Source organism: Vulpes lagopus, chromosome X, assembly GCF_018345385.1.
Source record: "Vulpes lagopus strain Blue_001 chromosome X, ASM1834538v1, whole genome shotgun sequence".
NCBI classification, from domain to species: domain Eukaryota; kingdom Metazoa; phylum Chordata; class Mammalia; order Carnivora; family Canidae; genus Vulpes; species Vulpes lagopus.
Genome location: NC_054848.1, coordinates 104,995,889 through 105,021,150, shown reverse-complemented (window position 1 = coordinate 105,021,150; position 25,262 = coordinate 104,995,889). Strand labels below are relative to the sequence as shown.

The 25,262-nt window shown below is 37.3% G+C and overlaps 1 protein-coding gene and 1 pseudogene across 4 annotated transcripts in view; both read right to left on the bottom strand.

Annotated features, from left to right (window-relative positions):
• Positions 1-25,262, bottom strand: part of PHF6 (PHD finger protein 6) — a 51,364-nt gene that overhangs the window by 13,688 nt on the left and 12,414 nt on the right. For 3 of the 4 annotated variants that reach the window (XM_041741666.1, XM_041741668.1, XM_041741665.1), the window contains 5 exons: positions 18,299-18,432; positions 17,984-18,027; positions 3,993-4,162; positions 3,691-3,834; positions 1,479-1,583 (listed from right to left, as the gene is read on the bottom strand). In XM_041741666.1, coding sequence (XP_041597600.1) covers positions 1,479-1,583; positions 3,691-3,834; positions 3,993-4,162; positions 17,984-18,027; positions 18,299-18,432 — 597 coding nt within the window. The remainder of the gene's footprint in view (positions 1-1,478; positions 1,584-3,690; positions 3,835-3,992; positions 4,163-17,983; positions 18,028-18,298; positions 18,433-25,262) is intronic. The other variant, XM_041741667.1, reaches the window with a different exon arrangement.
• On the bottom strand, positions 3,089-3,231 carry LOC121483734 (annotated as a pseudogene).

The following is a 25,262-nucleotide window of genomic DNA, read 5'->3' as shown; positions in this document are numbered from 1 at the left end:
CCACTAGATGAAAGACTGAAGGGGAACTTCACAACTGAGGGGCGGGGGGATTAGACTCACCACCTGAATCCAAGGATCAGACATTATGACAAGTCTGATGTGACAAAATATGGATGATATAGTCCCACCTGTGAAGTATTCTTACCCCCAAAAATCTTGAAACTGAATCTAATCAAGCCTTTACATCTAACTTCCACTTTAAAAGAAAATCTGGCGGATAGAGGGACAAGTTAAATGGCATCATGAATAAGCAAACGGACAGATAAAACATATGAGATATTCTACAGGACAATTAATTTTCTTCAACAAGTCAATGGCATACGACAAAACAAAAACAGAAACAACAAAGACAAGAAGGGGGGAGTGCCCTAGGTTACATCAAGGATATAGAACAACCAAATGCAATGTGTGATCCTCCTTTGGATTCTGATTCACACAAATCAACTTTAAAAAGATACCTTTGAAACAATTGGGGAAATACAAATACAAACTGGGTATTAAATGACACTGAGAACTCATTGTTAATTTATAAGATGTAATGACATAGTGGTTAGGTAAGAAAATGTCCAACTTTTAAGAGATACATACTGAAATATGTAGAGGTGAAATGATATGAAGTCTCAGCTCTGCTTTAAAACACTTCAAGCAACAAGAATAAAAGGCATAGATGAAGCGAGTGCCGCAAATTCTTGATAACTGATGGGTCAAGGTGATGGACAGACGTGTGTTACTAGTCTTTCTAATTTTGAGATGTTTGAAAATTTTCACAATAAAAAAATTTTAAATTCAAGTCATCTCTAGAGACAATTGCGGTCTTAAAGAAAAGATTTTGCATTCCATTGACATTTTATAATATTCATCAACTGTAAAGGAGTAAGTGATCAATAAAGATGCCAATATTTCTTAAAGCTATTTATTAGTAATTCAGTATGTTTAAAAACATGAGATTTAGGCACATTTTATAAAGAAAACTTAAAGCTATGATAAACATTTTAAGAGACATAACTGTGTATGTGAACTTTAACTAAACAGAAGGCTCTGAAAAAAAATCTTTTCCTTTTATTTGAAAAAAAAAAAAAAAGAATGAATAACAACATGGGGAAGTTCCCGATGCTCTAGTAGGGTTATGAAATTGTTCTTTAAGCAAGCTTAAATAATATTAACATTTTAAACTTAGTAATAAGGTGTGTCACATTCACATCTTCATTTATTTTATTAAAAGACCCTCAAATATCCTGAAATATAAATCTCAGTGTAATTCTCTTAAGTAATGAAGTTACATAGAAAGAGGAATAAGTTCCAGAAACATCAGCATCCTTTATTATATTACAAATAAGTCAAATATATACTTGCTTTAACATATGAACTACTTTATATATTAAATGTTTTGATGACTGGATAAATTTGAGATGTGTTCTAAATTTAAAGCAGAAAGTCAGAAGAGTTACGTTGCATAGCATAAATATAAAACCACAGACCATTCTTTTTCCTCGCTTAATCTCCTGAAGTACAGTTTTAATATCAAAATCTCCAAATTCTGCTCTTGATGTTGTTGTGAGCTGGACTGTGCCAGAAGAAAATAACTAAAAAAGAAAAACGTATGAACATTTAATGTTCAGAAACCTTGTGAGAAAAAGATTAAACAACAGGATAACAAATATGTTCTATTACTTCAATATCCTGAGAAAGAGAACTTTTCCTTAATAATCAAGTACCAACTCAAGTATTTTTAATACATTTATATATCTGATTAAGATATAACCCAAATTATGGACAAGAGAGGTGCAGGGTGGCTCAAGTCACTTGAGCGTCCAGCTCTTGGTTTCAGCTCAGGTCGTGAGATTGAGCCCCACGTCAGTCTCCATGCTCGGTAGAGTAGTCTGCATCTCTCCCTCCTCCTCTGCCTGTCCATGCACAGGGGTTCTCTCTTCCCCCCCCTCCTCAAATAAATAAATAAATAAATCTTTAATTTTTTAAAAAAGGACAATAAAACAAAACTAATGTTGCCAGCGTGGAGCTAAAATTATTTTTTTTTAAGATTTTATTTATTTATTCATGAGAGACAGAGACCGAGGCAGAGACATAGGCAGAGGGAGAAGGAGGCTCCTCAGAGGGAGCCCAATACGGGACTCGATCCTGGAACCCTGGGATCACGCCCTGAGCCAAAGACAGACACTCAACCATTGAGCCACCCAGGTGTCCCAAGATTAAATATTTCATTCAACAATGAAGATTTCAACAGTGTTACTTACCCTGTCATCTCCATTGTTTTACGTTTCCACAAAGTTTTAAAAAAAATAAGTTTAAACCGGCTAATTTCAACCATAGACGCAGATCAGAATTACCTACGGATTTTTTTTTAAGATTTTATTTATTTATTCATGAGACACAGAGAGAAAGAGACTGAGAGAGGCAGAGACACAGGCAGAGGGAGAAGCAGGCCCCACGGAGGGAGCCCAATGTGGGACTTGATCCCGGGATTCCAGGATCACACCCTGGGCCAAAGGCAGGCATTTAACTGCTGAGCCACCCAGGGATCCCCCGGATTTGTTTTTAAACTAGACATGTGGGATCTATTCCAAGGGTGTATATTTCAGAAAAAGCTCCCCGGGTAAATCTGATACCAATCTCTGGTCAAGAACCTTAAATAAAAAAAATCTATCATTTTAAAAACCTAATCATAAATGGAAAGAATTCAATACAATCCAATTAAAAAATGTTTATGTATCCTATATGTCAGATGTGGATCTAATGATGCAAAGATAAAGCCCAGTTCTTCTCTTCAAGGAATGAACAGTCTGTTAAGGGAGAGGCTCATAAATGAGTAACTGCCATACATTGTGTGAAGGACAATGATACAGACATCTACGAGGTTTTAGTGGAGGCTGAACACGTATCTTCCATGACTAGTTTATAAAGCTGAAATTTTTACAGTTATGAAATAGTTAACTATCACTTATCTGGAATATGGTAACTATAATTAGAATTATTTTAAATCCTACTAAATCAGGGCACCTGGGTGGCTCAATTGGTTAAGCATCTGCTCAGGTCATAATCTGGAGGTCATGGGATCAAGCCCAAGTATGTAAGCACTGCATATGTAGGACTCCCCGCTCAGTGGGGAGGCTGCTTCTCTCTCTCCCTCTCCCCCTCCTCCTGCTTGTGCTCACTCTCTCAAATAAATAAATAAAAATAACAAACTATAGAAATGATCCCTGAAAGTATAGTCCTAGGGATTAAAGGGGAAAGGAGAGAAAATGAGTGGGAAAAATCAGAGAGGGTGACAGAACATAAGAGACTCCTAATTCTGGGAAACGAACAAGGGGTGGTGGAAGGGGAGGTGGGTGGGGAAGGGGAGGGGGTGACGGGCACTGAGAGGGGTACTTGACAGGATGAGCACTGGGTGTTATACTATATGTTGGCAAATAAAACTCCAATAAAAAAATACAAAAAATTGTTTTTAATTTTTAATTCTAGTTAAAAATAAATAAATAATCTTTAAAAATCCTACTAAATCAAAAGCTGTATTTTTAAAACTCTAAAGTCTATAAAGATTTGGAACTATAGGATATGCTATTCATAATTCTACACCACTAATGTTGGGGAGAAAAGTACCCTATTTGGTACCAGCTAAGTGCCTTAAAAATAAAAACCTTGGGTTTAAAAGCACATAAAAAGGACCATGCTTACCATGCACTTATAATGTGCAGCTGCCTTCTTGGCATTAAATATATGCAGTTTTCCTCTTGCTTCATTTTCTTCCTCCCCTACATGACAAAATCCACATTTAGGCCTGGTGTCACTAGGGCTGCTTCTATGTGGAGACCTATCTCTCTGCAAATGTAAAAGAGAAAAAAAATAACTTAAAAATATGTTATCAGTTCCTTCAAGCTTAATTAACATTTCAAATGATGAGCTTTACCTATAAACACAGTTAAAGTGAAATATTTGTGGTGCTGCAAAAAGTAAGCATCCCACATTTTTCTACTTACATAGGAACTACTTTCCATTTCATCTGTTCCATGGGAGGATGTGGACCTGGTATCTTCCGACAGCCCTTTAAAATTAGTTTTTCGTGGCCTTCCTTTGCGACTTTTCTTTTTACTTTTAGGTGATGCAGGCTCCAGTTCATGTTCATTAAAACTTTCTTCTAGGTCAGCTGCTTAAAAATGAACAAAAGCTTTACATGGACCAATCTTAAAATGAACATTATTACTTCATGGGTTCTTAGAATACACATTTCTCCTTAGAATGAAATCCCCACCAGAAATGAGGGGAAATGGTCTGTAGTATGCTCAACACAGCAACCTTAACATCTCATATAAATGCAACAAAAATCAAATCCAAAAAAAAATAGTTTTATTATAATCATTCTAACAGTAATTATTTCTTCTGAATTTATAATTCTATGAAAACAAGTTTTGGGATCTTGACTGTGCACTAAGCCTGTAAACATTTTCAAACTCTAATAAGTCCATTTTTAGAATGAGCTCTTATATATTTTTTTACCATAGGTTTCAAAGAGTTTTCCCTCACATTGTTGGTGAAATCAGAACACTTAACTAGAAAATAAACTTACTATAACTTGGAAAGTTAAATGAAAATAAAATAAGTATATCTGGGCTGTCCATTATAGCAGCCATGAGCAAAAGGGTAGCTTTTTACGATTTTAGTCACTTATAATTAAATAAAACCAAACCTCAGTTTCTCACAGTAACCACATTTCAAGTGCTTATTAATCAGTCACATGTTGGAAGCTGCATCTGTACTGAATATCACAGATATAGAACGTTTCTCTCATCACAAAAAATTTCTATTGGACAGCACTGTTCTAGGATAGCTTCTTAAACTATCATGAAACTCAAATGATCATATCCAACAAGGAAGTCATCCGTAAGTGAACGAACCACTGATCAAGTAATTAAAACAAACATTAAATATAAAAGGAATCTCTAATATAGATGGTAAAAAAAAACTATGTTGCAAGTTAGTTGTAAACTTTAATGGATTAAACAAAATGTATGTAGAAATTTTAGAACTGCATTTCCCAGCAATTTGAAAAGAATTTCTACCATTAATGGAAGGGTGTTTCATTCAGCTATTCACTACAAACATTTTCTTTATTGAGGGCCCACTGTATATAAGACAATGTATTTAATGTAAAAGGGAATAAAAATCAAATGTTCACTTGTCTTTTAGGATCAAACTAGAGAAAGTTTTAGGCACAGCATTAATGCCTTCATTGTTTTTTATTTTAACATAAGTTTTCAATTCCAGGGACTAATTTCTCAATGAGAAAGTATTATCAACTTCTATTCATAGATGCCAATATGTTTCCTAATAAATACTTCAATGGTTTTTAATTCTTTATTATTTCAGAAATAAAAACATAATCATTATGGCAAGAAAAGGGTAATTCAATTAGTATATCTGAATACATAAACTCAAGGAACTGAAAGCATTAGATTGCAAAACAGTTAATAAAAATTTATATCACTGCAACTTCACATAACCACCATAGGATTTGAGGAAGGAAAAAAGGGGAAAAGGTAGAAGTGGATAGCGTTTTGTAGGCAATGAGGCAAATTCATGTAGCTAACTCCCTGTGAAGACAGAGAAGTCAAAGATATCTTCTGGTGGGGGGAATAAGGTAACCAGATGATGGGCATTAAGGGAAGGCATGTGATGGAATAAGCACTGGGTGTTACATGCAACTGATGAATCACTGAATGCTACCTATGAAACTAATAATATACTCTATGTTAATTAACTGAATTTAAATAAAATAAAATTTCAAAAAATAAAAAATAAATAAAAAAGATACCTCTTGATCTTAACATTATAACAAATTTCCTATCAGGACTACATCACCGACTTTAAACTTCAAACTGACAATTTTTAAGACACAGAATTTCATTAAAGCTGTTAGAATTACTTGCACTTGCCCCACATTAAATTCTTTAAAATTAAAAATCCTAAGCAAATGTTACATTCTAATACATGTTACACATGTGATATACACAATATTCTGTTAAAATGAAAATAATAACCACTAACACTGTAACACTACATTCTTAAACACTCTTAGAGAAATTACTTAACTGATTCCATTCCATTATCAGGCCAACATGACTAGTTTTCCACATGGTTTTTTTTTTTTTGGTCCTAAATATGGAACCATTTGGTGTAAAATTTTAGGGGACTTTAATAGCAATCATAAAAGACTGACAAATTTTACTATATTAAATTTTCAAACTTACATAGCAAAAAAAGGTGCTAAAGTTAAAAGGCAAACATAAACTAGAAAAACTGCTGCAATTGTGAAAAAGGATCAGTATACTTATGATGGAAGCTCATAAGAGATTAAAGTCCCAACTGAAAAAAGGACCAAGCATACGATCAAGAAATTCTCAGAATATAAGTAGTTAAACATACTTACAGAAAATTTGACTTGTCTAGAATCAAATTGTAAATTAAGGGATAAATCATTTTCACCTATCAAAATAGCAGACTTTACTTATAAAAAGCAACAATAACAGAATAAGAGAAGTGTTGAAATAAAAATCTAAAAGCCACCCCACAAAACTATTGAGCTACACCATGCTTCTGGATGAACAGGATTAACATCAAGATGTCAGCTCTCACTAATCTAATTAATGCAACTGTAATAAAATGGTTGATCCCACAGTTTTCTGGAAGAGTAAATATATAATACCCAAGAATATTTTTTAAAAGAATCAAAATGTACTATAAAGAAACAGCAGTTAAAATCCTGGCACAGGAAGAGACCTATATCAGCAGAAGAGAAAGCAAGGTTGAAAATAGACCCATAAGCATATGGGAATTCAGAGTATAATGGTAGCATTTCAAATGAGTGGGGAAAAGGCACGATGGCATAAATGGCTATCCATTTTTTAAACACTGAGATTCCTTTCCTCATACCACATGAAAAAAAATCTCATCATAAAATGACAAACTATAAATGTAACAGAGAAGAAAATGGAGGAAAGTATTCTTTATAATCTTGGGTCAAGACACCTAAGAAGTCATAAAGGAAAAAATTGAGATCTGACTAAACATTAGAAACCTTTGCATGGGGGTTCCTGGGTGGCTCAGGTGGTTGGGCAGCTGACTCTTATTTCAGGTCCAGTCCTGGAGTGGAGCACCAGGTGGGGCTTTGTGCTCAGCTTTGTGCTCAGCTTTGTGCTCAGCTTTGTGCTCAGCTTTGTGCTCAGCGGGAAGTCTGTTTGAGGATTCTCTCCCTTTCCCTCTCCCTCTGCCCCTCCCCAGGCTGGCCTATACACTCTCTCTCCCTCATAAATAAATAGATCTTAAAAAAAAAAAAAAGGAAAGAAACATCTGCATGGCACAAGGCACCATAAACAGAGTTAGAAGACAAATGATAAACTGGGAAATCATTTGCATTTAGTGACAGAAAATTAATACCTCCATTATAGATATCACTCACCACAAATCAATTCCAAAAGGACAAGCCTCAAAAGAAAAATTCACAAAGGATAGAAACTGGCAATTCACAGAAAAAATATAAATGACTGAAAAAAAGATAAACAGAAGCCTAATTGTACCAGTTGATAAGAGAAGTAAAAATTAAATGAGATAATCAGATTTGCAAAAATTAAAGACTGATAACGTCCAGTGCAGAGGCAGGAAATACACAGCACAGTTGGAGGGAGCATAACCTGTATGTGTGTGACAGTCCTTTCCCTAATGTTAAATCCAAACTCCTTTTTAAAACTTGACCCTATAGAGGGATGCCTGGGTGGCTCAGCGGTTGAGCATCTGCCTTTGGCTCCGGGTGTGATCCCGGAATCTGGGGATTGAGTCCCGCATCGGGGTCCCTGCACGGAGCCTGCTTTTCCCTCTGCCTATGTCTCTGCCTCTCTCATGAATAAATAAATAAAATCTTAAAAAATAAAATTTGACCCTATAGAATTACTTGTATAAGTATGTAAGCATATATGTACAAGGAAAATCAATGCAGTCTTATTCGTATTAGTATAACAAATAAATGTAAATGATTTTTATCTAATATTTTTTTTTAATTTTATTTATTTATGATAGTCACACACACACAGAGAGAGAGAGGCAGAGATACAGGCAGAGGGAGAAGCAGGCTCCATGCACCGGGAGCCTGACGTGGGATTCGATCCCGGGTCTCCAGGATCGCGCCCTGGGCCAAAGGCAGGCGCCAAACCGCTGCGCCACCCAGGGATCCCGATTTTTATCTAATAGAGAAATTCTTAAACTGTGGTTCTATTTATTCTATGGGATATAACATAACGATTTAAAAGAATGAAGTCGGGCAGCCCCGGTGGCTCAGTGGTTTAGCGCCTGCCTTCAGGCCAGGGCGTGATCCTGGGGTCCTTGGGATCGAGTCCCGTGTTGGGCTCCCTGCGTGGAGCCTGCTTCTCTCTCTGCCTCTTTCTCTGTGTGTCTCTCATGAATAAATAAATTAAAATCTTTAAAAAATAAATAAAATTTAAAAAAATAAAATAATGAAGTCAATCAATGGGAAAAAAAGACAAGATTACTTCAATGGAGGAAAATAAAAACAATGAGGTCAATCTGTAAACACCAATAGGAAAGGAGGTCTGTGATAAATCACAGAATAAACAAAAAGCAAGTAGCATAAGAGAGTACATACATATTCTACGATGCTACTGTAGTTGTGTGCATAGATGCTATCTACATAGGTTTGTATGGAAGTAAACAAGGCTCTGGGAAGATGTCCACCAAACTTATTACCAGTTACTCCTAGAGAATGTGACTTCAGTGTGAGGGAAGGGCTTTTAGAACTGCTTTAATTTAATATTACTGTACTATTTTAATTTTTGAAGCAATGCATAATGCACTACTTCTGCAATTAAAAGAACTCATAGGGAATCCCTGGGTGGCTCAGTGGTTTAGCGCCTGCCTTTGGCCCAGGGCGCGATCCTGGAGTCCCGGGATCGAGTCCCGCATCGGGCTCCTGGCATGGAGCCTGCTTCTCCCTCTGCCTGTGTCTCTGCCTTTCTCTCTCTCTCTATGTCTATCATGAATAAATAAAATCTTTTAAAAAAAATAAAAAATACAAAATACAAAAGAACTCATAACATCCAGTGTGGTGAAAGAAGTAAACTTATCCACCATGGATAGGACTACAATCTAGCACAATCTTTACAGAAAGTAACATTGGCAACGTGTCTATCAGGAACCTTAAAAAGACTGAACCCTTTGACCCAGTGATTGGACTTTGGGGAATTTATCCTAAAAAATAAATTGAAAATGCACATGAAAAAACAAGTATGAGACTAGTCACAGTACCTTTGTCTAAATTATTTATGGTTACAATAGGTCCCCCCCAATTCAGAAGTGTGAAAATGTTTTAATATTAATTTTTTTCTTCTTCAAGAATAATTATAAAAGAACTCTGCATAAAAAGTAAAAAATCTTTCTTTCCACCTTCTAGTTCCACCTGCTCCACGCTCCCAGCTGGTGTGCTAGCTTTCTATGCCTCCCTTCTTCCTCCCTCCCACCCTTAACTGCTTTTCTTTTCAATCTCAAAGGCTGAGAGCCTGGTTTTCAATCCTGGAACTGCCAAAGACTGTGTCCTCTTGCCTCAGAGCCACCTCACAGGGCCCATGAATGAACTGAGTGAGTTAGTTTCCATAAGAACTGAAGTTATAACAGTGCCTGGCACATGAAACACTCTCCATACCTGTCAGCTATTATATTCCCTGTGTGTGCAAATGTGTTTTTTAAAAGGATACACAAACAAATGGCATTCTAAGCATACTATTCTGCATCTTGCCCTTTTCTACTTAATTTATAAATTGGAAATATGCCAAATCTAAGAGCTAACATTTGAGCTTTTGGGATGCTGTCTGTGCCAGATATGCTATGCAGTTTATACACACAATCTCATCTGAGCCTCACGACCATCCCTGCAAGTTTGTATATGTCACCACTCTAGTCCCTCATTTTACAGATAAGGAAAAGTTCAGAAAGGTTCAAGAATTTTAGCCAAGGTCACAAAGCTAGGAAGGGGCAGAGCTGGGACAAATATATGCCAGTGAATTACAACTTGCTTTTAAAGTGGTAATACCCGGGGATGCCTGGGTGGCTCAGCGGTTTAGCACCTGCCTTCAGCCCAGGGTGTGATCCTAGAGACCCGGGATCGAGTTCCGTGTTAGGCTCCCTGCATGGACCCTGCTTCTCCCCCTGCCTGCATCTCTGCTTCTCTCTCTCTCTCTCTCTCTCTCTCTCCCTCTCTGTGTCTCTCAAAAAAATAAATAAATAAAGTGGTAATACCCAGGATGCCTGGGTGGCTCAAGTGGTTGAGTGTCTGCCTTTGGCTCAGGTCGTGACCCCAGGGTTCTGGGATGGAGCCCCGCATCCAGCTCCCTACAAGGAGCCTGCTTCTCCCTCTGCCTATGTCTCTGCCTCTCTGTGTCTCTCATGAAGAAATAAAATCTTAAAAAAAAAATAAAGTGGTAATACCCATTGTCATGGAAATACACAATTTCCAGTGCTCCTGGAATTTAGAAAAAGGATACTTTTACATAAGCTCATGTCTGCAGAGAAATGCTCTGGAAGTATACTTAGGAAACTGACAGTGGTGGTTGCTTTTAGCAAAGTGGTTTGGAAACAGATATAAGGGTAAGGGTGGGACGAAAGCTCACTAAAGATGTGTACTCTTTCGTATTGCTGATGTTTGTACAATGTTTATATACTTCTTCAAACAAATGAATGCAATCAAAAACCAAAGCCTTACCCTTATATTCACAGCTGCAATTCCTAAAACTGCAGGCTGGTGAGGCAGGTGACGAAACAAGGCTGTGCTCCTTCAGGTAAAACGGAGCATTCCTAACCTTTATGAGCACAGCTCCTAAGTGCCTAGGTCACCTGGGAAAGGCTGAGCCCCTTCCTATTACCTGAATGCCGCGATGAGGCACAGGAGTGACTGACTTACCGAGACCCCATCCTCCTCGTATGGCCAAGCCCAATATGTTCCTTTATCAATTCTCTTCTTCCTGATCAGTATCTTTCTCATCTTCTCCCTTCCTGGCTTAAGCTCCATTGCCTTTCCTCCCCCAAAGTCTCACATCGGTTAACCATATGAAGTAGAAAGGACTCCTGAACAGAAAGTCTTAAGACCTACGGGTCTTAAAACTTGGTAAAGTTAGTTAACGCTCAAAAAGCAAAGTCTCCTGATGTAACAAATGGAACTAATGATAACACCTTCCTGAAAAGGATGCCTCAAGAAACTGTGAAAAATGCCTTGTAAACTATAAAATTCTATTCAACTGTTAGTTATTACACTTGTCATACCTTGTGTAGACTGTGAACTCTTTGTCAAGAGGCTTATTTTCTAAATTACCCAATGCCCCCACACCCAGGAGGCACTCAATAAATGTGTATTGGAATTATTTTGAAAACAAAAGCAAAATGACAAGCATTATGATTAGGGTAAGCATCACCACCTCTCCTTTGAATCTTTAGGGCTGAAACAAAAGGAAGACTGGAGGTCGCTTGCCCTGCCTTCTCCAATGGAAATTCAATGTGCATGTGCTCTGCATAAACTGCTTTTTCAGGTAGGAGATAAATGATTTTGTGCATATTCATATACATATGCACATATAAACATGCAGCATACATCAAAAATATTAATACTTATTTTAAGTGTGCTAAAATGAAATGGATCTGGAATTTCATTCAAAATAATCCAAATGGACAAAGTAGGTAAGGGGTGTAGATGAAACGAGACTGGCCACAAGCTGATTGATGATGGCTAAAGCTAGGTGATCGGGCTTTTTTTCAAACATACTTTTGTGTATGTCTGATACTTCGATAATGAGTTTGTAAAGTATGCTAAATGAAAGATGAGGGTAAATAGTGCCTAGCACAGCACTTTGCACATAAGTAGTCAATAAATCTGGTGAATCAAATAAAAAAATGTGGAATCAGTTCTAGCAGAGGGCACAATGTGAATACGTTACTAAAATTTTCTAAGTTAAATCACAAATACAATTTAAATTCTATTATCTTCCAAGGAAGAGCACACGAATGTACTATTTACTGAGCACTTTACTATGTGCCAGAAACATTGCTAAGACCTTTAAGCACATTATTTCATTTAATTCTTACAATAATTCTACGAGATAGGTTTTTTTCCTAAATCCCCATTTTACAAATACTGGCTCCAGGAGATACTAAATAACTTGCCCAAGACCACATGGCTAGTAAGTGGCAGAAATGAGATTCAAATATAGATCTGATTTCAGAGCCCATATTCAACCAGTATACACAACTGCCTTTCTGGTACTTCATAAAGCTATTCAGTGCTACAAAACTTAAAAGGTTTTTAGAGTCACTGATATCATAGTAAAATCTCCCTAAACTTACATTTGATAAAAGTAATGAAGATTGGAAGGTGCAGTGCATTCTAGAAAAACCAAGGGGAAGAAAATACTAAGGGAATATGAAAGCAGGCAAAGGCTTTGAATCTACATAGATGATAACACACTTTCAACATACTTCTAATATAACTATGGTGACTCTAGTTCTTGAAACACAAATTGAGTCATATGATTTGACAAGCAATCTCTAAAATAAAGTTTCCAAACTGTTAAAGGCGAGCTCTTCCGAGGTTAAGCACAGGAGATTTCTTTATGCTGTCTTTTATGGTCCCTGCAAGTCATTGTGGCATTTATCACTAAGCTATTTCTAAGTAATCTTAGACTTATAAATTCCTATACACCCTCCACCCAAATGTTAGGACCTTACCACATCTGCTTTATCACTCACTCTTTCTTCATTCATTTGTATACTATTTTCTGAAGGGTTTAAGATGCAAACGTGATGCCCCTTTATCTCTAAGTAATTCCATGTGTCACCCCTGTATTTCAATCAGTTGGTCACATATCTGTCACTAAATGGTATCTTCACCCCCCCAAAAAAAACCAAGACCCTGTTTTATTAATTCACCTTGTTCTGCTAACACTGATACAAGAGGAGTCACAGGAGGCAGAAAGGTCACCCCAAAATAAGTGATGCATTAAATACCATATGCTTTGTTTCAAGTCAAAGAAAAGAGATTACAAACACTTCTTGAGCACCCATACCATGCCCATCATCCAGTATTGGGTAGTTTAACAAAAATAATAAGCCACAAGTTTGGCTACTTACAATGTCAAGAACCTAAACTGAGCTGAGCTTATGTTTGTGATCACGACTTAAGAATTTACACATTCTTGCTGCGGATAGCTAACACTCAGCATCTACTCTACTGCTTTCTATCTCATCACAGATGACTTTGCTCCATATAAATTATTAAACAGAAAAGCTTTAACCCCTTAATGAAAAGGATTTTAGAAGAACCACAAGAAAGACGTAATCACAGTTCCTTGTAGGTACTCAAACATATACTGATGACAAGCTGTCATGTTCAAGTACTCCTACAATACAGAAACTAGCAGCAGTTATAAGCTAGACCTATATGTTATTACTATTGTTTGACATTTTAAAAATATTTCTTTAAAAAAAAAAGGTAAAGAATATACCTATTATCTAAATACATAGGCCGAAGGGGAGAAAAACATAAAGATGCAGGATTTAATTCTGGCTTTTCCTGTCCATTTTTTTATGTATAAATTCCTATTAAGACTAGGACGGCACTACACCATTTTAGGTGCTCAACAACCACATGTGGCTACTGGCTACCATACTGGATGATTCAAATACAGAACACTTCCACTGTCACCATACTTTCTACTAGACTGCCTTATTGAACCATTAAGTCTGTATCCCCCTGTAAAAACCACTGCACCGGGATCCCTGGGTGGCGCAGCGGTTTGGCGCCTGCCTTTGACCCAGGGCGCGATCCTGGAGACCCAGGATCGAGTCCCACGTCGGGCTCCCGGTGCATGGGGCCTGCTTCTCCCTCTGCCTATGTCTCTGCCTCTCTCTCTCTCTCACTGTGTGCCTATCATAAAAAAAAAAAAAAAACCACTGCACCTAAAGTTCACGTCACTCAGCTAAATGACTGCTTCTCAAACTTTAATGTGCAAAAAAACCACCTGGGATCTTGCTAAAGTGGCGATTCCTATTTAGTAGGTCGGGGAGGGGCTTGAGATTAGGCGTATCTAACCAACTCCCACATGATACCAATTTTGCTGGTACACCAACTATGCTACATTCCCCCCTTCCGTGTTGCTAACAATTACCAACTCCCAATCATTCTATCCCATGCATCAGATTTTCTTTAGCATACAGCTTACAGCTCTTTTTTCCTTCCTCGCCCCTGCCGCATCCTGGGTGATTTCAAGAGCACACAGGACAACCCAAGCAAGTTCCTTGACCTTCAGTGGTATCTTCCACCAACTACCCAATCCCTATAATCACACCTAGACACCTTTACAATCACCTAAAAATGGTTCTGATCACTGAAATCACTATAAATCACGCACACTTTGGTACCACAAAATGATTGCTTCCCCAAGTACTTTCATTCACATTGCTCTTCAACCTTATCAGGACCCCCTGTTTATTAATTCCTTCCTGATTCTTTTTTTCCTGTCTTCACTTCCTTATCTTAGATTTTTTGCCTTGCAAATATCCTGAACTCCCTTTTACTTCTTTTTGGAACACACTTGGCAAAAATCCCACTTCTGAACTAACCAACTAACCCTTTTCTCTGTGCTATACACAGGATCCTGAATTGCTAGAGGAAGTCACACAACCTGAGGGTATCACTATATACATTAATGGTTAGCAACCTTAACTGAGCCCTCTATCCAGTCTGGAAACCTTACGTTTCTCTAGGCAAACTTCCTCTCCCAGTCTTCACAACTATTCTTTCAAAGTTTCTCCTCTCTCCTTCAATTTCCAACCCTCCTGTCTCCCCCTACATTCTCCTTCAAACAGACCAGTTAGGAACTACCTCTCCCTTTTCCTTCTCTCCTATTACAATGGAAATTGTAATAGGGCAATTCTTCTGTTTGCACACTGAATCTCCCTCCTTCCTGGACCTTTGATCTCTTCTTGCCTGTCAGATACTTTCTCATAAGCATTTATATATCAACCATTCTGCTGCCCTCCCAAAAAAAGGCCAACTAAGTGAAAGAAGCCAATCTGAAAAGGCTACATATGGTATGATTCCAACTATATGACCTTCTGGAAAAGGCAAAACTATGGAAACAGCAAAGATTCTCAAATTTAATATTTCAAAATTACTACATCAAACTCACATGAACAGACTGAATTATGCAGTATTTACCATTTTAAGTTTTAGCAAACTAGGTTATTGAGCCACTGATGGCAAATGATCAAGACATTGCCATCCACAGGTATCAATGCCTTTTTGCTGCACAGACCACTGCCGTAAAATTCTCAAAGGTAGTCCCTGAAATACAACCCTATAAACCCCAACCATAATTACAATTGTTAAGTAGAACATAGGTTTCCCATTAGAACAATGACACAGGGACGCCTGGTGACTCAGTGGTTGAACGTCTGCCTTTGGCTCAGGGTGTGATCCCAGAGTCCCAGGATCGAGTCCCACATCAGGCTTCCTGCATGGATCCTGCTTCTCCTTCTGCCTATGTCTTTGCCTCTCGCTCTCTCTCATGAATAAATAAACAAAATCTTTAAAAAAAACAAATAATTGAAGTTGTTTCTGACAAAGCAATCAATATCAAATAAATTTAAGCTAGATAAGTGATAAAAGCCAAAATTCAATAAATACAACTCTGAAGTGCCTTTAAATTGTAAAATTATGCTTCCAGTTCTACAATACGAGTATAAACACATTGAGTAATATCAATGAGACAGGGGTCCTAAGGTGCTCCAGAAGTATACACTGAACCCCAAATTCAAAATAACTGTATCACAAATTTGACCTGCAGCAATCCTGCCAGTTACATTTAAAAAGTCATCTGAGGGGCACCTGAGTGGCTCAGTCAGTTAAGCATCTGCCTTCAGCTCAGGTCATAATCTCAGGGTCCTGGGATCAAGTCCCAAGTCCCAAGTCAGGCTCCCTGCTCAGGAGCCTGCTTCTCCCTTTCCCCCCAGCTTCTCTCTCTCTCTCTCTCTCTCTCTCTCTCTCTCTCTCTCACACACACACAAATAAACAAAATCTTTAAAAAATAAATAAAAAGTAAAGAAGTCATCTGAAAAGTATTATTTTCAATCTTTCTCAAAGCAAAAAGGTGGTCAAAATTATTCTGCTTTATGCAGTCCGCTGTGACTTTTCTCTACCACTAGATGGTACTATCAGCTTCAGAAATGTAAGGAATAAAAGGGGAGCCTTCTACATTAATCCTTGCCATCCTCAACTATCCTCCTGCAGTGTATCTTATACTTGTATTCATCAGATCCTAGCTTCTAACCCTTGGTTTTACCATACACGTATGTTCACTACAGTCTTCAAGAAAATCAAACACGTTTTGAAAATCTGAAGTAATGAAAGGTGGGCAAGCTTCCTCTTAAACTTTGAACAAAAGGTTTTTCAATTGAATTCCTGAACTAAATAAATGAGGAAAAAAATAAACAAGGAAAACATTGTAAAGGTTTCTGAGTTGCACTTTATCAGCTCTAAAACATTGTTCTTATTATTTATACAATCTGTTTAAGGACAAGTTTTGCTGAAGATCATGTATTTAAGCAGCATGACACATACATTTAATTAATTAATTAATTAATTTAATCTAGAGTCTCAAAATGAAGGATATAGCCATGATCTAAGATATCAAAAAGGGTCACAAACTTTAGTATGCTAACACGATAATTAGGTAAGTCTTTACACAGGAAACTACTTCCTAAATCAATAGGCTCAAATCATTCTAACTTCTTTTTTTTTTTAATTTTTTATTTATTTATTTATTATAGTCACACAGAGAGAGAGAGAGAGAGAGAGAGAGAGAGAGAGAGAGGCAGAGACACAGGCAGAGGGAGAAGCAGGCTCCATGCACCGGGAGCCCGATGTGGGACTCGATCCCGGGTCTCCAGGATCGTGCCCTGGGCCAAAGGCAGGCGCCAAACCGCTGCGCCACCCAGGGATCCCTCATTCTAACTTCTAAGCGACATGTTCTCAGACGCTAACAAAAACTAAAGATCTCTAATTTAAATGGAAGGATAGAATGATCTCAGACTAAATCTAAGCCTTTTAGTGCTAGTGAAGTATCAAAACCATCCGTTTGCAGGAGTATAAAAAAAGTCAGAATTCAACTTAAGAACTTTCCCATCCCTTTTAAAGACCAAGTACAACTTGGCTAATTATAAACACCCTTAGCCTTGTTTTATATACATTCGAGAAATAAACTATAAAAAATTTTTAAAGTTAATATATTTTAAATTTGATGACTTCTTATGAACATGTCTGTATTTTCAAAAAAAAGTACAATGTGAAAACTTAACAGAAAGCCTGGTGATCACAAATGTACCAGTATCTCTAGTTCTCATTTTCTTTTTTTTTTTATGATAGTCACACAGAGAGAGAGAGAGAGGCAGAGACACAGGCAGAGGGAGAAGCAGGCTCCATGCACCAGGAGCCCGACGTGGGACTCGATCCCGGGTCTCCAGGATCGCGCCCTGGGCCAAAGGCAGGCGCTAAACCGCTGCGCCTCCCAGGGATCCCTAGTTCCCATTTTCTATATCTGACAGTAGTAAGGATCCCAATTACTATCTTTACAGTCTGCTAACACTTACATGAACACAGAAACCCAAAATCCCTAGCATCATTTTTTCCTAAAGATAAAATATGTTCTCAATGTACTCCTTACAAGAACTTCAGGGGCAAAAATTTTCTCAAAAATCCAGATCTTTTTCACTATGTACATCAGTTTACATCAGTACATCAGTTTTCTAACACTTTTCTGGATTCTTTGCAGTGTATTCAATATTGAGATACATCTATGGCAAAAATTCGTATAGTAAAATTCACTCAAATTTCTTCTTGATATTGAAAAGTCGCTGCAGGACATACCTTCAGAGTTATGTGCAGTTTTCTTGTGTTTTCGGCAATACACCCTATAAAAAAAATGAAGAAATCAAAAATTATCAAGTTAATAAACTAAACTCGTTTTTCAAATTAAGAAAATGAGCAGTACACTTCACCCCATTCACAAGCCGGATTCCAGAAATCTTATTAAACATCCTATGCCCTTCTCTAACCATTAAATTCCTTACCAAAACACCCTTTACAATGATGATGAAATGCTTCAACAAAATGGGAACTTTTACAAAAGCCTAAAGTATGACTGCTTAAAAAAAAACACTTAAAGAGAAGTTAAATAATTACATGTAAATTCCTTGTGAAGGTTTTTCTCGTATTTGAGCTTTATCATGCAATGCACAGTGGTAGTGGTATGTCCTGTGACATGTTTTCACATCACAACCAATTGTTGCTCCAGGACAATGGCACAAAGAACACATCTACAGGAAAACAATAAAATAATTATCATTAGTGGGAGATTGTACTAAGGCCGTGATGTCAGGTTAGAGGCATATCAATCTCTGTCAAGGAAAATAAATTGGGTTATTGAAAAGTTTTGTAACCGATAAATGCTAAGTTATCTTGTTTTCTCACCTAGAAATACTTTGAATCAAATTCAACCAGGGGTATTTTACCCCCAGATTAAACAGTGACAAAACTAATGGAATATTATTAATGTCTATTGTTTCACTGTGGTCAAGAGAAAATTTGAAATGTTGCAAATCAGGAATGTAAGCTGGGTATAACTTAGACCTTTCAACAATCCAGATTTTCCTGGAAATGAGTAACTGTGAGAAATGTCTCATACCAGAAAAAATGTTTCCTTCACATTTCCACTTAATGAGAATCTTTGGGAAAAAAAACCTCATGTACTATTGGGGGACTTGGTAAAATCATTTTCAAGTGAGGAAAGAAGGATAAAAAGTTAAGGAGACTTTTAAATCTCTCAAGCTCTAAAAATATTTTGTGATGTCAAGTTGATTATGAAAATAGGCTCATCTAGGGGATCCCTGGGTGGCGCAGCAGTTTGGTGCCTGCCTTTGGCCCAGGGCGCGATCCTGGAGACCCGGGATCGAATCCCACATCGGGCTCCCGGTGCATGGAGCCTGCTTCTCCCTCTGCCTGTGTCTCTGCCTCTCTCTCTCTCTCTCTGACTATCATAAATAAATAAAAACTTAAAAAAATTATTTAAAAGAAAAAAAAAAAAGAAAATAGGCTCATCTATTTTAAATTTAATCTGTTACTTACCTCTTATGCATTATGAATTCAGGCACAGAGATAAAAGAACGGACTCTTTAAACATATTTTAATGTATTTACCTTCTGACTTTATTAGATAATTCCTATTGTTTAACTAGCTCATGCTCTCAATTTAGGAAACAGTTCTTTAAAAAAAAAGTACATAACAATGACTGTTAGTGGTTTTGATTAACATATCATAGTATATGGTACTAGAATGGACTTTCAGGTACTGAGTGGACTTTTAACAGGGCTATCTCCTAAGCTATAAATGCCATGCCAAAATAAATTCTCTATAAGGTAAATCTTAACTTTGTTTCTTGGTTGCTAGATACCTTGTTCGGAACTGTTCTCATTCCTCTATTAATTTAACATAAAGAATACTTACCATCATAACTTCTGGATTACTTGGCTCCTAAAAAATTCTGGTATACTGAGAACCTGATATAAATTCCAATAAATTCCTTACACTTCTCTAAGCAATTCAAACACTCAACCTCTCGTTCAAACTATCATGTAAGAAATACCCCTAAGTCAGAAACATTCTCAATACAGATACCTCCCAGAAAACATGAGGGCCAGTGGACATGATTAGTACTAGAGAAATACTCCATTTCCTTAAATACAGAAACTTCAAAGTATAACTGTAAAAAGAATTACTGTAACAAATTACCAAGCAGGAAAAGCTGTTAAATACTTTTGGGTGGGCTTATAAATTCTTGAGAAGGTGTAGCATTTCTAAGGTTACTTAATTATGAAGCTTTATTATTTTAGCAAATTATATCTTATTATATCTATTATAGAAATGTTGGCAAAAAGAAAATTAAAAAAAAAAAAACTCTCATGCTTAGCAAGCAGAGATGCCCTTACAGTATGTTACAATGTTTATGTGAAAGTGTTTTTCTACATAATTCTGTACAAACTATTTTACAACCTGTTTTTTTATTTAACAAGTTGAACATCACTTCATCAAGAACTCTACTGCAAGTAGTTCATCTTGAAATTTCATCAAAAATGGGTTTGCACGGGTACATTTTGAAAAAAAATTGAATTCAATTAGCAAGCAAAAATGAGAGAGGAGGTAGTTAAAAATACTATACTTGGCTCAACACTGGCAAAAATACAGTGAAATGGGCACTCTCATATCCTGCTGGAAATCACTATACTCTGAATAGCAGCTTGCCTTATTTATCAAAGAACTTTTAAAAAGTTATTTCCTGAGCCACTAACTTTACTTCTGTTAATCTAGTCTAAAAAAGAGATTCAAATGATTTATATACATATCTTCATTACAAAATTATTTACAATAATCTAAAATGCAAAATCACTCATGGAAAACAACTGAATAATCTTTGGATTCTAGCACACCCATATGTAGGAATATTCTACAGCCACTCTCCAAAGAAAACTTAACGGTATGGGAAAATGTTTATGTAAAATACTAAATAAATAATAAAGCAGGATACAAAACTATTATCTTAATTATGATCACAATTATGATTATAACATAAATTCTTTGAAAACTGGGGGGGAGGGACACGTGGGTGGCTCAGCAGTTGAGCGTCTGCCTTCAGCTCAGGGTGTGATCCTGGGGTCTGGGGATAGAGTCCTGCATCGGGCTCCCTGGGAGGAGCCTGCTTCTCCCTCTGCCTATGTCTCTGTCTCTATCTCTCACGAATAAATAAATAAATAATTTAAAATAAATTAATAAATAAGAAAAGGGGGGAGAGTAGATATAGCAAAATGCTGAGGGGTTATTTCCTTTACAATTTCCTGTGTTTTCTGATTTTTCTACAATGGGCAAAAGTACTTTCACATACAAAAAATTATTTGGGGGGAACACGCTAGCAAATGCTTTTAATACTTACCATCTTATCAGTTGAGAATAAGAAGGAAATCAAATGTCCAAAACATATCAAAATTTGTTTTTGCTGGTTCTCAGTTTAAATCTGCCCAAAATATTATGAGTTAACTACAGCACTTTAGGACAGGTAAAATTTTTAAGTGAGAAAAAGCTCATTCTCACTTTTGTCAGTTCCTCTCAAGGATGAAAGGAAGAAGATAGACCAATAAAAATTATTTCAAAGAGTAGAAAATTCTTTTCAAGGTTAGCAGTAGGAATTTTTCTCAATTAGAATTTACTGGATCTATTTTAAGCAGCATTCATATAAAAGCCGAAATACCCACTTGTATATGAAATTCTGACAAGATGCTAACAAAATAGCAAAGATTATAATAAAACTAAATATAAAATTTACACATGCTTATGTACCTATGAACACAAAATGGAAACAGAACTGTTATCTTGAAGTCTACTACACTATATGCCCCCAACCCCTAAATGACTATTTTTTCCCTGAACTCCTATGGTACTTAAGACACAGTATTCATTTTGGCTCTTACCATTTTACTTCCTTGTACAGCTAATTATATTTATAAATGTATAGATTTTATCCATCAATTGTTTCTAGACTGACTTTTTTGGAAGACTGACACTGTGCTTTACAAAGTAGTGTTCGATAAATGTGTTGACTTTAAGCTTACTGTTATTGAAGATTTCAATATCTTCCAGTATATTTTTTCTGATTTGTGTTTCTATTATCTGCAGACTTAACATAATAATCTTCAAGCGTATCTACAAATTCAAACAGTCTGATCTAGAATTTGGAAAGGTAAAAGTGAGAACACAATCCAGTGGAAGGGGCACAGAATGAACAGAGGCAAGAATATTTGGGAGGAAAAGATTTAGCCCTGTGAGATACCAAGTTGAGAATCAATAGAGAAAAAGAACAATTAAAGAAGTTGGGAAACCAGATAGGTGGCTGATTAACGTTAAAATTTTTTTTTAGGAGGATCCCTGGGTAGCTCAGCGGTTTAGCACCTGCCTTTAGCCCAGGGCACAATCCTGGAGTCCCGGGATCGAGTCCCACGTCAGGCTCCCTGCATGGAGCCTGCTTCTCCCTCTGCCTGTGTCTCTGCCTCTCTCTCTCTCTCTCTCTCTCTCTCTCTCTCTCTCTCTCTATGTCTATCATGAATGAATAAATATTTTTAAATTTTTTTTTAATTATGGAAAATAAAACAAAGATTACCTTTCTTTAAAAAAAAAAAGTGGAGTGATAGGAAAATGGGATCCCCAACACAGCAAGGCAGCAATTGGTTGGTCCCAGGTAATGTTATCCCGTATTTCTCTTTACATAAAACATTTGACCTCAAATTTGTTATGGGCCTTACTGGGCTCTTAACAAGACTGTCAGCTGCCATTTAACATCAAGTTTGCACTACCCATGACTCTTGAACGTGGGGAAAATGAAAGTTAACCTGACAGGAACATGGTGAACTAACTGTGGACCTTTTCCCCCTGCAAAACGGTCTGTCCCACACATCAAATATTCTACTGAGGGCTAATTTCCTGCCCCTGATAGAAGTATAAATGTCAATTGTCAGCTAATCCTGTTCATACTCTGACTTCAAGATCTTTAAGTAGAGGTGAAAATTTGTTGATAATGATTTTTCTTTTACTTTTTCTCCCCTCTTCAGGTTGCTACCCAGTAGACCTAGTAAGCCTCAAAACTCAATCACCTTTTCTGAAATGGGGAGACTGGAAAAAAGACCCACCCTATTACAGATGTTTGCACCTCATCTTTATAGTATGGCTAGAAGTGATAGTATCCTTAATTTTTTTTTTACTAAAAGTTATATATATTTAGGATGTATGGCAAGGTATTTTAATAATAGCAAAATGATTACTACAGTTGAGCTACTGAGCACAGCCAACTCTTCATTCAGTTATCAGTTTTGTGTGTGTGGTAAAAGCCCCAGAAATCTATTCTCAACAAATTTCCAGTATACAAGATAGTGTTATTAACTATAGTCATCGGGCCAAACATCAGGCCTCAAAACTTCACTACACAATTACAACTTTGTACCCTTTAAGCAACATCTCCCTACCTTCCCTGCTTGTGGTAACCACCATTCTAAAATCTGTGAAGCTATCCCATATTAACGTTAAGCTGTACCCAAAGAACCAAGTCTCAAGGAGCTGACCCACTAACTAAAGAGGAACCAAGTCACACATGAGAGCTAACAAAGGGAACCGAAAGGACTATGACTTAGCTAAAGTCCCGCGGGAGCCAGAGGCAGGGATGTACCCGCTCCTCAGGCAACTGAGCCAGGCCGGGGCTGAAATTCAGTTTGTAAAAGGAAGAAGTCCTAAGGAATAAAAGGAGAAATACTGATTTCTCAGTAGTTGTGGGCAAAGCTCAGGGACAGTTTAACCAAGACCATGAGACACAAAGTAAAACTAAAATGAGATCGCCAACTTCTAAAATGGGCAGAAAGGGATGGCTTTGGGGGGAAGGGAAAGCTGGAATCCAATGGCTAGATAGAGCCACAGGGATCCATGGGGCAAAGGGCTTGCTAAGACAGCCTTACCCAGCCAACTGCTGCATATTGAGTGTGCCTCAGTGACTGACTGACCACCACTGTATAGATATAAATCCTCACAGCCAAGTAGTTACTACTCTCAAGACATCTGCTCCAAGAAAAGGGCTATAAATGCATGAGAATGCAAAAGAGGTTCCAAAATGAGACCATATTCTTGGTCTGTAGGTGAAGGAAACAGGCCCAAAGCACCTGAGTTGGAAACAGGGTACCTAGGCTATCTGCACTGGAGACAGGATAAAGTAAGGGCAGTTCACCTTACACTGGTGTCTATTGTTTTTAATACCAGATAACATCACCTCCAGGAAAAACCAGAACTCGGGATGAGGCAGTTGGGGTAAGTTTTCAGAGCTGCCCAAAAATGCTCCTCAACAACTGCTTTATTTATAGGAATACTTCACATATCCAAAATCGTTAGAAAGCAAAGAGTGACCTCTGAATTATCTGCTTAAGTGACAGCTGTCTGATTTACCTATTAAAAATGCCTAAAAGAAAGGCACCTAGGTGGCTCAGTTGGTTGAGCGACCAACTCTTGATTTCGGCTCAGGTCATGATCTCAGGGGCCTGGGATCAAGCCTGGCATCAGGCTCCCAGCTCAACACAAAATCTGCTTGAGGCTGGTCTCTCTCCCTCTGCCCCTCCCCCCGCTCTTGCTCACTCTCTCTCTCTCTCTCTCTAAAAATAAATAAATAAACCTTTTTTAAAAAAAGTCCTAACAAGAATACCACTGCATGGCAGAGTGGAACATGAACTCATGACTGTTTCTGGTTTATGCTATAGCTACAATTTAAAATAAAAAAAAGTTCAGGGCAGCCCAGGTGGCTCAGCGGTTTAGTACTGCCTTCAGTCCAGGGTGGATCCTGGAGACCCGGGATCAAGTCCCACATCAGGCTCCCTGCATGGAGCCTGCTCCTCCCTCTGCCTGTGTCTCTGCCTCTCTCTCTCTCTCTCTCTGTGTGTGTGTGTATCCCTGATGAATAAATAAATAAATAATCTTAAAAAAATAAAATAAAAAAGTTCAGCATTTTGAAGAGGGTCTCATTAAAATAAATAACTTAATATATTATTCTGATGACCAAAGTCATCAGAAAAGGACACACTTGATAGGTTAGGAACTTAAATTCCAAGTGCTTCTAAAAAACAGGGCCACTGAAAAGTACTTTTTTCCTAGAGTAACAGACTAAATGTAAGCAGTTACTGAACAAATCAGTCCAGAAATCTTTTTAAAACGGAAGGCCATGAACTAAGCAAGCATATTAAGTTCTTACTTAACCTAGTCCCCTGGCCTTGCTCTGAATATCACATTCTCCATACTCATACTTATGAGTCATCACTGATAGTTTAAATTCTCTATATTATTGTAGCTTTTGAAGGTTTTTTTGTTTGTTTTAACCTGAAACATTCAGACAGAGTTTTTCTGAGCTCAGATCTATAGGTTCAGGCTGTTCTCAAGTGTAGGTCTTTCAGACAGAGGGTACTTTAAACTGCCGTGCTGCGTGTTATATACTTAATCAGTGAAGAACTTCATATACACAACAAAACATCCCCCTAAACCAAACACAGATTATTTTACATTACTGGTTTGGGTTCTC